The following is a 12,584-nucleotide window of genomic DNA, read 5'->3' as shown; positions in this document are numbered from 1 at the left end:
CACCCAACTTTTCTTGAAATTATTTTTTTTTTATATAAGAGTATATACTTTATATTTTAGTTCCGTTTAATAGAAACATAAATATGTTTTCAAATTACATGAAATTTTATGCATAGTGAATATTTAAAATATAATTTTTTATGTTAATAACATAAAATTATTATAAATTATTATCTTATTGCATCTTATACCAAAAAAAAAAATTATTTATTAAAACTCCTTACAAGAGTTCTTTAGGCAAATAAATATGCAGTATTGTTGTTATCACTTTATCAGAAATTGTTTCAAGTCTCAAGTGATAAATAACGGGAATTATGTTTACCTTTACAAGTAAAATATGTAATTACTAATTATCTTACTCAGTAGTCAGTACTATTATTTATTTTATACTTTTTAAATTTTTTACTAGTAGAAACAGCAGTGACATATCTACATAATTATTTTTGTTATTTTATGTATAGATATATTGTATTATATACACACATTTATTTTTCAGTTTGTTAGCTTAATAAATATTATACATTCATTTTTATAAACTTAAAGATTTTATTTAGTTATAGCTTTTATAAAAATAATATTGTTTAGTACCTTTATTTTTATAAAGTGTTTAATAAATTTAAATAACATGTCTTCTACAACATCCAGTAAAATAACTGATGACGTAGGGTCAGTCGCTGCATTGCGTGTAGCTCTCCAAACATTGGCAGAACGTTGTGAAAGGCTACAATCTCGTTTAGACATAGTCGAAAAAGAAAATGTTACTATAAAAAGTCACTGTACATGTCAAACAGCCAACAACAAATCTTCAGAAGTTAATGTTCAAGAGTTATCTAGTAAAAAGCAACAGTTGGTCGAATATTTAAAAATAGTTACTAATGAAAATCGTACATTGTGGACAACATTGTCAACATTAGATAATCCAGCAGTTCAATCAAATGATAAAATCAAGCCGAAAAACTCATTAGCCATCATAGATAACTATTTAAAATATAATGGTATGAGCAAACAATTTTGTTGATTATTGAAATAACTTTGAATAGGTATTTGTGTAATATATGGCAGATATCCTCATTCATTTGGTAAAATAAATAGGTAATTCTATAGATTTTTAACATCTATTCAATTTACATTTAATGATTTCTTAATTTCCATTATAGTTAATTAAAATATTTTAAATATTGGGTAGAATGATATAGTAGATATATAAAACATTTATAATTTTCTGTACAACTAAATAGTAATAATAATAATAATAATTATACTTTTAATATTATTCTGTGACATCAGTAATGATCCAACTATCCATGTATTACTGTGTATAAATGCTATAATTAGAAATTTGATGATTCTTAATAGTTATTAATTTTTAAACAATCAATTTCTGTTTCATACCTCAATGTTTATGAGAAATATATATATTTTTTCAACTTTAATCTGCTATATATTAAAATAACTAACTTATTTAAGATACCTATTCATTTAGTTGTTGAGCTTGAGCAAATTAAAAAAAATCATCTCATTGAATGAACTTTTGCAGTGTGAAGTATAATTTGAAAATAGTTATAATCTTGAATTACTTAATTGAATTAAATAATTTGTAGTTAAATAAATAAATATTTTTTTTTTAGATGTTGATTTCAAGATGAATTCTAATTGCATTATGGTATGTTATACATTTCAATAATTATAGTTTTAATTACTGACATTAAAGTATATTTTACCAACTGGTTCAGTTATTAAATTATTATATACCCACTAAGCCCTCATAACCACTAAAATTTTTACATTATATTAACTTACTACCAGGCACCAGCTAGAATAAAATATATGTCAAACTTGGTTTGCCAAACACATGATAATAATGTTAATTATTTTCCCATCCTAAATTTCCCAGGTTATTTTGAACCAAGTGGATACTGTTTAATGCTATTTATATAAGATATTAATATATTATTATCTACCAAAACTTTTGCTAACTGATAATATATTTTTTGTTTATTTAGTTTTTAATTTTATTTTATTGTATCAAATTTGTATCATGTATTTTAAAATCTGTTTAAACATTTAAATATTTATTAGGATACCGGTGATGATTTAATAAGTCTTCAGTATAATTCAGATGATGAATCTTGGCCTATGTTATTGTCTGAACTCAATGCATACAAAGAAAAATTAACCTTAGCTAAACATTTACTTGCTGATCAAAATGATTTAATTTTTAATGTCACTTCAAGATTCAATCTACTTGTTGAAGGTAAGTCATATTAATTTAGTTTAATTTATAATAATGTTTACTAGTTTACTTATTTGAATCCATTATAAATGAATAAATGAGTTATTTATTTTTCTTCTTTTATAGAAGTCAAAGTTATAAAGCCATCTGCAGAGTATCGAGATGCAGAAACATTAACAAATTCTACTTTTGATTCCACTACACCTTGTATTTGTGGAGTTCGTGCAAAACCAGATAACCATAGAATATGCCCTTTATGTAAATTATACATTGTGGGAGCTGAAGGCGATAAAATGTTTGATAAATTAGTTGAACATGTAAGCAGTCATTTTCCTGATGAAGAACCTGAAACTATAATTGATAGTTTATCTGGCCACTATTAAAAATGTTGAAAGCAATCATTAATCATCGTTAATATAAAAATATTTCTTATTTTGTTAATTTTTTAAATATAATTTATTCTACTTGATTCAAATAAAACATTAATCAAGGTAAATGGAAATTAATAAATTTGCAATACATTTTATACTAAAAAGAAAAACTGGCTTAAGCTAATTCTGATGGTTGTACGTCTTTCGCATCAGAGTTGCCAATAGTAGTCCTTTGTAATAAATTTCTACAGAACCAAGACGGTTTTTCTCTTTTGAGTTCAATGATTCTTTTACCCTACAATAAAATAATCATTAATAATTTAACAATATTTAATATTAATTAATTTATTATTTTTAATATTTACTTTAAAAAATTCTTCTACTGGTTGTTTGGTTCTCTCTCCTTTATAAAGAACCACTACTTCTTGTTCAATGGGTTCCAAACCCAATTCTTTTTCAATGACCTCTTGAAGTTCTGTAGTTTCATCCTTAACCCTCTTATAACAATTTGCTAAAATTTAAAATGTACATAATATAATGAAGATAAAAAATTATGAACTTTTATGAATTCATCACTTACGACACAAATGGCGTCTTTGATAACTATGACCACATTGGTTACATGTGAATAAATCTGTACGGGGTAAAAGCATTTTGTAAAAATCATCGATACAACCAAATTTTCGTTTTAGTCTTTTCTCAATTGAACGCCTGTGTTTGGGCACTGCCCAAAAAATAGAATCGCCAAATAGCCGTTCAATATTTGTCAAAGCTGGAATAGATGGTTTGAGCGTTTCTATAGGACTTGCAAAAGAAAGAGCTAGAAATAATGAAACAAAATATTATTATCAATATATTGTAAAAAATATTCGTCTTCAATTAGTAATAACCATTATTGAGGGAGGTCTAAAGAAAAAATATAGTTACCCGGTGGAGGCGTTTGTCCGAGTATCATACGGCAAAATGCATCGAAATCTGTGCACAGACGATTTTTAATGCTTCTCAGAGCCACGAGACCTTTCATTGTTTTCAATATTTAAGTAAATCTGGTCAAAAATCTGGATATTTAGTTGTATGATCGCAGAGTTTTTAGTGAGAGTGAGATTAAAAAATTTAATGTTACAAATTACAATGCGGTCGAGTGTTATCACTTATCAGTTATTAGCGGTGTCTATCGGCTCCACCACGAATAAAAATGGTAATAATATGGTTCATAATCGTGAACGTTATGAAGAAAAAAAAATTATTAAAGAATCATTAGATATTTTGAATTTTTTAATGTGCATGGCTATAATTTGCCATGACTATAATCATTTTTTGTTCTTTGGTATAATAAATAATAATATTTTAATTTTTAAACTATGAAAAACTGACTACTAGCGCCCAACACTTAGTTCTTAGCAGCAATTTTTTGTGAATATTTCACATTTCTTATCTATTGGTATCTTAGTATCTTTGAATAAAATTATTCTTTTACAGAGTACCTAAGCACTTATCTTTATTCTATGCCTAAGCAGTTGTAAGCACGGTCCAAGTCTAACCGTGGACCCAAGTATTGTTTTTTATTATTGTGTTCATGGTCGTGACTCGTGATTATAGTTTTTTGTTATAAACTATGACTCATTGGTTTAATCTTCGTCCTTAGTGATAGTACCTGTGGGCCGTAGCCCTACTTTGAGTTCCTACCATAATAATAAATAAATTATTATTGTTGTGACTGAGTTGTGAGTAATAATATTAATTAGTAAGAAATTTGTCAGAAATCAGGATTCTGAATTTTTCTGAGCTACTTGTTTATTGTTCATGTTTCGTACATCTTTATTAAAATTTATTGCCACTTAACATTGACGATTAAAAATGTTTTCTTCGGACGCCAATTATTCAAAACTCAAGACTAACTTGAGACTGGCGTTAAATCGTCTAAAGTTATTGGAAAAAAAGAAAACTGAACTAGCTCAAAAAGCGCGTAAAGAAATTGCAGACATGGTTGCAGCGGGGAAGAGCGAACGTGCTAAAATCAGAGTTGAACACATCATCCGCGAAGACTACTTTGTTGAAGCACTTGAAATTGTCGAGATGTTTTGTGATGCGTTGTTATCCAGATTTGGTCTCTTACAACAATCAAAGTAAATGACTTAATCTGTATTAAATATATTTTTCTGCTTGGAAATTTAATGTATGTTGATTACGATGAAACCAATTTTTGAAACTTGTATAGTAGGCATTTTTGGTATTAATTAAATTGTTTATTATAAATTATAATAAATTTAATTGGTATAATAGGTTACATTTACCTATAAGAGTTGCATTTAAACTTTAGTGACCTAATACTTTCACAGTTTCACTGCATTCATATTAAAAAATTGAGCCAAATCAATAAATATGTAAAACAGCAGAGGAGGCTTTTAGTCTTTGTGAACAAGTGAACAATATTACTCTTCTGCTGCCATCATTCATTGATATGTATATATTACCTATATGACATTATTATAAATTATAGCTGACCCGACAGATGTTGTCCTGTTGCAAAAATGGGGAAAATAAATAATAATAATAATGATAATAAATTGTTACTTTTGTTACTGAAAATAAAATAATAATAATAATCGGTATTTTCAATTTTTTTATAATTTTTTTAATTTTCCATGCAACTTTAATAATTTTTTCTTTCATAAGATCATTCTCCTGACAATTCAAATACAACAAAAAAAGAATTAGTAAAGTCGGTCCAGTCGTTCACACGTGATGCTGTAACCAAGAAAAATAGGGATTCATTTTTTTATATAGATTTTGTATAGAATGTATTTATCGCTATTTTTTATTTATTGTTTTGTAATTATTTAAATTTTGATATTTTCAGAATTTTAGATTCTTCTCTTGCAGAATCAGTTTCCAGTTTATTATGGGTGGCTCCTCATATTCAAGCTGATGTCAGTGAAATGAAAGTGATATCAGATCAATTAACACAAAAATTTGGTAAAAAATATACTGAGGTAAATATAATATAATACTGTATTACTAATTTTTTTTATATATTAATCATATATGAATAATCTTGTAATATTATATATTATAGGCATGCAGATCAGAAAACATGGACACTGTATCTGAAAAACTCAAGCATAAGTTGAGTTTAAGACCACCGCCAAAGATACTCGTGGAGAAATATTTAATTGAAATTTCCAAAAATTATAATGTACCTTATGAACCTGATTTACAAGTAAGACCAAGTACTGATACTATGTTATTGATAAATGTTTGTATAATTCAATCAATTCATAGTAATAATAAATTGCTTATTTTTGTTCATACAGTCTTAATTATATCTATTTATTTAAATGATAAAATATTTGATTTTAGGTCATGCAAGAATATGAACAATCTCATAGTATAGATTCTATACTTTTTGATGGTAAAAATCCAATCAATGAAAATGCCACACGGCCTACAGGGTTTATTGGTTTTCCATCACAGCCCATGGCTCCAATTCAGGCACCGCCTATTAATTATCCAGTAAGTGTTACAATTATTAAGTATTATTTAATATCTGACTAATTTTTTATATGCATTTTTAGAATATGCAAACTATGAGTTCAATGTTAGATTCAGTTCCATTGGATTTTGAAATGCCATCTTCATTACCTACAGTAATTGCACCTACTATGCCTAATATACCCGCACCCAAAACTCAGCCAATTCAAAAACCACCAGCAGCTAATATAGTCAAACCTGTTCCAAAAAACCCAATTTTTCCCAATAAGAACTTGGGTTTTTCAAACTTACCTGACCTTCCTAGTGTACCTACAGATATACCTATTGGTGATATTAAAGAAAAAGATGATGATGAAGAAACTGATTTTGATGAATTATTAAATCGATTTGAGGATTTAAAAAAGAACAAAAAATAAGTATTTTATATTTTTTATTATATTCCATTTATTATTATTAAAATGTTATAACGTATTATTGTTATTTTTAAATTTTCAAAATTAAAATCGAAATATATATTTTTACTAGTAATAATTACTGTTATGTCTTGCCTTAGTGGCTTAGTATATAATACAAAACATTTAATTTGTTTAGTGTACTATCCAAGTAAGCCGTTTAATAAATAAGTTGGCTTTTGCGTATTTGTATTAGGTATTTTTGTAGTAGCATCTGGTTTTTTTCCTCCTAATGTATTTACTAATACATTATTTTTCAGTATTCCATCAATTGTGTTGTATGATAGTAAATTAACTGTCCCTTCAGTTACATCGCCTAACACACCATTTTGTAATAAATCTGGGACCGTTTTCAATATATCGGATATTCCTGGCAAGTTGCAGTATGTTGATTGTAATATGTCTGGCACGCCACCCCACAATCCCATTTCACAAAAACGGAACTTATTTTCAATACGTGAATTCTCATCGAGTACAACATAATCTGATTGTTTTGAAGAAGTGAATGAAGGCCATTCATCACCTAATTTTTTTAATTTTGGTTTTCTGAAATTTTTATCAATTAATATTTAATTTGATTTCAGTGTTAAATTTAATGTTTACCCATTTTTTACAAATTCTGCTACTAATGATGTAAAATTATCTCTCATTTCAATATCTTTTTTATCTTTTAGTTCAGCTCCTGAAATCTGTTTACCTTCAATGGATCTTACATCATACAAATATATCAATTCATCTCCATGTCCTGGCTCTCCTATTTATTCAATCATGTATAATTAAAAAAAAAAAACAATTATTTTTAACAATCCTTTTAAATAAACTATACCATTATCTTCAACAGTATGAGAATTGGTTCCTTCATTTTTGGAGGGTTCTTTACTGGGATTTCCCAATATGGTTGGCAAGAACCATTTTCCTGGAGATTTAATACTTGATTTATGTTCAAAACTATAGAAGTATGCATTGCTACGTTTTGACCATAAATGTGATGTAAAGAATGCTGGTAAGTTGAATAATGCATCTGTTGTTCCCTTAAAAGTAGAGTGCATTATAATTAATAATATTTTATTAATGTTATATTTACTTACCTGCATAACTTTTGTTATTTCTTTTACCCCAGATTCAAGTCTTGATGTGAATAATTTTAAGTAATCAATGTTCTCAAATAAGTTCTTTAGAGCATTATTTACACTTCCATTTTTGAATAAACCTGTAATTTAATTTGTTATACATAAATTCTGGATAAAATGAAAATGTGTTATAAACAAATATTTTTGGTTTTGTCTGATGGATAGATTTTACTTTTATTTAATCTATAATATATTAAACCTTTTTTTTTATATATGTACAGTACACATTTCATTTTTTTGGTCGAGTTCCAAGATAAAACATACAGTTTTTGTTAATACATTTTAATAATTATGGTAATTTAAATTAAACTTTTTTAATAACTTATGAATTTTGATTACAATAATATAGATAATATATCTATATAAATTGTTTTATTTTATCCTATAAACTCTTCATTTATATTTAATATAATACAATTAAATAATTTTTAACAGGCAAATATTTTATTTGTTTACCTGTATTTGTATTGAGCACTTTCTGTGGCAGTACTTTATTAACATAGTCTGGTATTTTGTTTAAATTATCTAATACTTGATTACGGAATTTTCCTAAAAATAAACGTAGTGAAGTATTAAAAATGTATTTATTAGTTATACAAATACATCTTTCATTAAATATAATTAATGAATATCGTAATTTAAAAAATATTATAATCTTACATACCTAAAATTCCTGATTTAGTCTCTAACTTATTAACACCAGTAAGCATTGGTATTATGGGCAATTTGTGTTTCTTTAATAATCGTAGTGGTGAATCTAGGATAAAAAATGGTAAAAATCTGCCATCATTATTACCTTCCACGGCTGGACCAACATTTAACAAGCTACCCAATCCAGTTAGGTATCCTTCTTTTCCTAATTTTGTAATCTAAGTAGTAGATATTAATTAAATTTAAATGATTAAAATGAGAAAAAGTATTCACTAACTTGATATTTATAATCAGAGTTAATAATTGTTTGAATTGATAACATTTGTAAACATCTAATTGTTTCTAATGATGCAGATTGATCACATCCCAATAATGCAGTCATATTATGATATGTTTGTTTAGGTACAGGATCTACTGCAAATGCTGACAGTGGGGTACCACTCAATGCGAAAATTCCACTTATCATTCCTGTTGAATATAAATATATTTTTAAATCATGTATTAGCTAATATTTTAATTTAAAAGTATTTCAATAGGTACCTTTTGTAAACTCGGACATTGTTAACAATGTTGCAGCACTAGCTCCACTACCTTGACCAGATACAACTATTCGTTCCGGATCTCCATTAAAATAACTAATATATTCTTTAACCCATTTTACAGCAGCACGCATGTCAAACAATCCTACATTGCCAGGAAGATTTTTTAAATTACTTGTAAGCCAACCTAAATTATAGTACAAAAATATTATACATCTTTTAATATATTTAAATTGTTTTTTTTAAATAACTATAATATTTACCTAATGATCCAAGTCTGTATTGTATAGTAACTACAGTTATGTTATTTTTCACTAAATGGGCAGGTCCATATTGTAGAGCTGAACCACTAAAGAATCCACCTCCGTGTATCCAAATCAATACTGGGTAATTTGTATCTTTGGGTTTTTTCTGTACAAAAATAATAAACAAAATGGAAATTTAGGTACAGATTTACAATTATGTTTATGATTACTGATTAGTCTTTACCAATGGAGTAAATACATTGAGAAATAAACAATCTTCACTTCCAACTAGTGCACTGCCATCAAAACTTAACTGTGGGCAAGGAGGTCCAAATTTTGTGGCATCGACTTCTCCAGAAAGACGAACAAGTGATGGACGCTAAAAATAAGGTTATAAAATATTTTATGATTAAAAAGTAAAATATATTAATATTTCAGGTGAATATAGCTTAAAAAGAACCAAATTATTTTAAGATGATTTATCTTGCTGTTTTATGCAGCAAATTAGTATACTAGATAATAGATTAAGAATAAATAAAATAAGTAAATAACTATTAATATGTAATCAATAAAATTAGTAAAATATAAAAGTATAGTATTGGCCCTCGTAGGTTAATGGGCAGGTGGTCATGGATATTTTGTTCAGGTTTCCTGAGTAATTTATATAGTATTATCAAATTTATTCACTATTTTAAGGTTGAAATTCAATGTGTAATGAGAAACAAGAATAACACATTGAACATTTACCCATATGGTTATTAAGTACCCATATATAAATACTTAGGCATTTCAAATTGTAATAATGTGCATGGGGTTTCTAGCCAATCTGTATAAGTGATATAACAGTTACCCATTCCTTGTTTTTTAAACAAAAAAAAGATATCTGCAATCTAATTTACCTATAGATATTGTCATAAATATAAGAATTTTTTATCAGATGCAAAAAATCAAAAAAAGCCCCCTTCCAAAAAAATAAAATAAAATAAGTTCTCAGTATTCTGGAAGAGCCTTTATTTTTTTAAACCAACAGAAAGGGTTTCTGGTCTCTACCTAGCAGGGACAGATTAAGAGTTAAAGACGAGTGCAGAATAAATTTAACGCCATTTTGTCACGATTTCTAAAATAATTTGTATTTTAACATACAATACACCTATGATATAAATAAATAATTAATTAAATTTAAATGTTTAGTGTAGATAAAAAAAAATTATGGGTACTTTTATTATTAGAAATAGAATTGGAAATATCGAGCAATATTTAATAATAAATCAAATATTTTTTTCTTATTTAGCATTAAACAACAAATTAAAACAATTAAAATATTACAAACTTTTCTTATATAATTGTAAAATAAAAGCAACAACCAGTTGCCGAGACATATCTCTAATAAAAAAAGTTATTTAAGTACAATATATTTATTTTAATATAACAATTTTAGATCAATTTTTTTCTGGTAACTTTTCCCTAAGAAAATTTATGAATTATTTGTTCTCATTATTTTATTCTCTATATTCAATATGGAAAGTGCTAAAAGTTTTTCATTAGACAATGATGACCTATGATAATTTTTCACTCTTTATAAAACTGAGAAAGAACGTTCTCCAGTGACATTAGAGCAAGAGAGCAAGAAATTCTTAGAGCTATTTCAACGCTGAGGTTGTATGAGAGATTTTTAAGTATTAAGTAATGATGATTTGTTTTCAATACAAAAGTTGCAAATTATATTTTTAAATTGTACAACTTCTTCCATGAAATCTTTTTCAATATCATCAGGATAAAATATATCAATAAGTTCTTCTGAATTGTTTGTAATATTTTCTATATTTTCCACTAGCCATACTCGTAGGAAAATAATACTATGTGTCTATGTTTTCGACATACCTATATCGAATACAATTAATATAATATAATAACGAATAAAAAATATTGAATAACCACATACTTTTAAACCTCGAACAAATATTTAATAACTAGGTATAATATTATTTGTCCGTTTTCCAAATGATACCTAGGTTATTAGTATTAAAAATATGTTGATGCTATTCTTAAAATATGAAAATTATGACGGCGAGAGCAGTTGCTACGCATTTTCCGTTTAAACACGGTTCTGCTACCTAGACATTATAGGCCAATACAGCTGCAATCCATATCAGTTTCCCTATATTTATGCCACTGTGATGTAATGGTGGCCGGTGGGTAATACACGGAATTAAATGCAGATTTAGCCGATTTATGTTTGGCTTTTAGATACTTTATTCTCAAACAATTCTCACATAATTCATACGTGGGTACGTTACCTATTAACTTTTAGTTAGATTTTTTTTTCGTCTTGAAACATTCAGATACATTGCTATACATAATAGGTACCTAATATCTATCTAATGAAAAAAAAAATGTAATAAATAGAGAACTAAAAGCTGACGACCGCGAGGGTTAATTTATAAAAAAATAAATTCGGGGGGGAGGAAGGATCCGGCTATAACGTGTTTTTCACTTGCTCACCCCCAAGTCCACACGTACGTTTATATAAGTGTCTACACTATAAGAGATCTGTTGCAAAGGGTTTCCTTCAAATATAATATTCTGATATAGATTTTAGCATTTATATATAGGTTTTCCCGTTTATACGCTCGGTTAGCAGACAAGTTTGCCCGCCTCCGCCTTACCTGAAACCTGAGTCTCCCCACCGGCGGTTCGGCGTACCTGATGCCTTTGTACGCGTAATAGCCTTCGGGTTCCTGAACGCCGGTGACCGTGGCGGTCCGGTAGTCGTCTTCCACAAGCACCACGTTGTTGTCGGGCTTGGGAGGGGACGGTGGGCTGATGCTGAACCCGTTGGCTTCAGGGATCAGCGACGGATATCCGCCGACGATTCTCTTTTGCCGCGACAGGGCGTCGCAGCAAAACGTCGTCAACAACAACAAGACGACAAACTTCAAACCGGTCCCGAACAGCATCGCAACCGCAGATCGAGTGGACCGCCTCACCTTATAAGTACAATATTATACCGCGTATTGTGTCTATTATGCGTACTTATGTTGTACTACGCGAAGTTATGCGACTTCCAAGCACGGTGACGAGCGTGTACCCAATATTGCTGAACCGCTTCGACTGGCGGCCGAGTTGATTTCGTGTGGCGCTGGCTAAACGGCGAATTGTTCAGTGATGACGCCGATTTGGGTACCTCGACAGTTGCCCATACCTATAATACTGCAGCCATATTAGCCGCGATATACGTTTACAATGGTATAGGTGATATTATAATGGCTATAATATGCGTAATGTGTATTCATATTTTATTATCTAATAATTATACGTTTTCGTCAAACCTGTTTACCTCACCTTGGTCAAGGTTATACAAGAACTGTATTTAGATATATACAGAATACACGTCCTACCTACGTACTGGCGAATATTAATATATATATATAAGAGGAGGTCGCCCGTACCGCCGCGACGATATTATAAATT

At 28.3% G+C, this 12,584-nt stretch overlaps 4 protein-coding genes across 4 annotated transcripts; 2 read left to right on the top strand and 2 right to left on the bottom strand.

The window, feature by feature from the left end:
• Positions 1-156: 156 nt before the first annotated feature.
• LOC114127238 (uncharacterized) lies at positions 157-2,674 on the top strand. The gene is made up of 4 exons (XM_027991425.2): positions 157-995; positions 1,629-1,663; positions 2,080-2,254; positions 2,360-2,674. The coding sequence occupies exons 1-4, from the start codon at positions 626-628 to the stop codon at positions 2,614-2,616; spliced, it is 837 nt and encodes a 278-aa protein (XP_027847226.1). The 5' UTR covers positions 157-625; the 3' UTR covers positions 2,617-2,674.
• LOC114127239 (39S ribosomal protein L32, mitochondrial) lies at positions 2,659-3,783 on the bottom strand. The gene is made up of 4 exons (XM_027991426.2): positions 3,532-3,783; positions 3,185-3,424; positions 2,970-3,115; positions 2,659-2,899 (listed from the first exon to the last, which is right to left on the bottom strand). Exons 1-4 carry the CDS (start codon positions 3,626-3,628, stop codon positions 2,780-2,782), a joined length of 603 nt encoding a protein of 200 aa, XP_027847227.1. The 5' UTR covers positions 3,629-3,783; the 3' UTR covers positions 2,659-2,779.
• Positions 3,784-4,070: 287 nt separating this feature from the next.
• On the top strand, positions 4,071-6,627 carry LOC114127236 (IST1 homolog). Its single transcript, XM_027991424.2, has 5 exons — positions 4,071-4,730; positions 5,465-5,597; positions 5,681-5,824; positions 5,965-6,117; positions 6,180-6,627. Exons 1-5 carry the CDS (start codon positions 4,462-4,464, stop codon positions 6,510-6,512), a joined length of 1,032 nt encoding a protein of 343 aa, XP_027847225.1. The 5' UTR covers positions 4,071-4,461; the 3' UTR covers positions 6,513-6,627.
• LOC114127235 (fatty acyl-CoA hydrolase precursor, medium chain) lies at positions 6,510-12,311 on the bottom strand. The gene is made up of 11 exons (XM_050199920.1): positions 11,780-12,311; positions 9,358-9,492; positions 9,132-9,279; positions 8,870-9,055; positions 8,607-8,797; positions 8,343-8,547; positions 8,135-8,227; positions 7,637-7,758; positions 7,375-7,579; positions 7,152-7,302; positions 6,510-7,094 (listed from the first exon to the last, which is right to left on the bottom strand). Exons 1-11 carry the CDS (start codon positions 12,068-12,070, stop codon positions 6,692-6,694), a joined length of 2,130 nt encoding a protein of 709 aa, XP_050055877.1. The 5' UTR covers positions 12,071-12,311; the 3' UTR covers positions 6,510-6,691.
• Positions 12,312-12,584: the final 273 nt, after the last annotated feature.

The sequence above is a fragment of the Aphis gossypii genome, chromosome 1 (assembly GCF_020184175.1).
Source record: "Aphis gossypii isolate Hap1 chromosome 1, ASM2018417v2, whole genome shotgun sequence".
Taxonomy (NCBI): Eukaryota; Metazoa; Arthropoda; class Insecta; order Hemiptera; family Aphididae; genus Aphis; species Aphis gossypii.
The sequence above is the reverse complement of the archived record's forward strand: the minus strand, read 5'-3'. Positions and strand labels throughout refer to the sequence as shown.

Excerpts from the sequence above, each read along its gene's own strand:
- LOC114127238 (XM_027991425.2), top strand. The coding sequence starts at position 626 with ATGTCTTCTACAACATCCAGTAAAATAACTGATGACGTAGGGTCAGTC. Across the intron at positions 996-1,628 it reads TAACTATTTAAAATATAATG|ATGTTGATTTCAAGATGAAT; the intron begins GTATGAGCAAAC and ends TTTTTTTTTTAG. Across the intron at positions 2,255-2,359 it reads ATTCAATCTACTTGTTGAAG|AAGTCAAAGTTATAAAGCCA; the intron begins GTAAGTCATATT and ends CTTCTTTTATAG.
- LOC114127239 (XM_027991426.2), bottom strand. The coding sequence starts at position 3,628 with ATGAAAGGTCTCGTGGCTCTGAGAAGCATTAAAAATCGTCTGTGCACA. Across the intron at positions 3,116-3,184 it reads TCAAAGACGCCATTTGTGTC|CAAATTGTTATAAGAGGGTT; the intron begins GTAAGTGATGAA and ends TTTAAATTTTAG. Across the intron at positions 2,900-2,969 it reads CAGTAGAAGAATTTTTTAAA|GGTAAAAGAATCATTGAACT; the intron begins GTAAATATTAAA and ends ATTTTATTGTAG.
- LOC114127236 (XM_027991424.2), top strand. The coding sequence starts at position 4,462 with ATGTTTTCTTCGGACGCCAATTATTCAAAACTCAAGACTAACTTGAGA. Across the intron at positions 4,731-5,464 it reads GGTCTCTTACAACAATCAAA|AATTTTAGATTCTTCTCTTG; the intron begins GTAAATGACTTA and ends TGATATTTTCAG. Across the intron at positions 5,598-5,680 it reads TTGGTAAAAAATATACTGAG|GCATGCAGATCAGAAAACAT; the intron begins GTAAATATAATA and ends TATATATTATAG.
- LOC114127235 (XM_050199920.1), bottom strand. The coding sequence starts at position 12,070 with ATGCTGTTCGGGACCGGTTTGAAGTTTGTCGTCTTGTTGTTGTTGACG. Across the intron at positions 9,280-9,357 it reads TCAATGTATTTACTCCATTG|AAAAAACCCAAAGATACAAA; the intron begins GTAAAGACTAAT and ends ATTTTTGTACAG. Across the intron at positions 8,548-8,606 it reads ACTCTGATTATAAATATCAA|ATTACAAAATTAGGAAAAGA; the intron begins GTTAGTGAATAC and ends TCTACTACTTAG.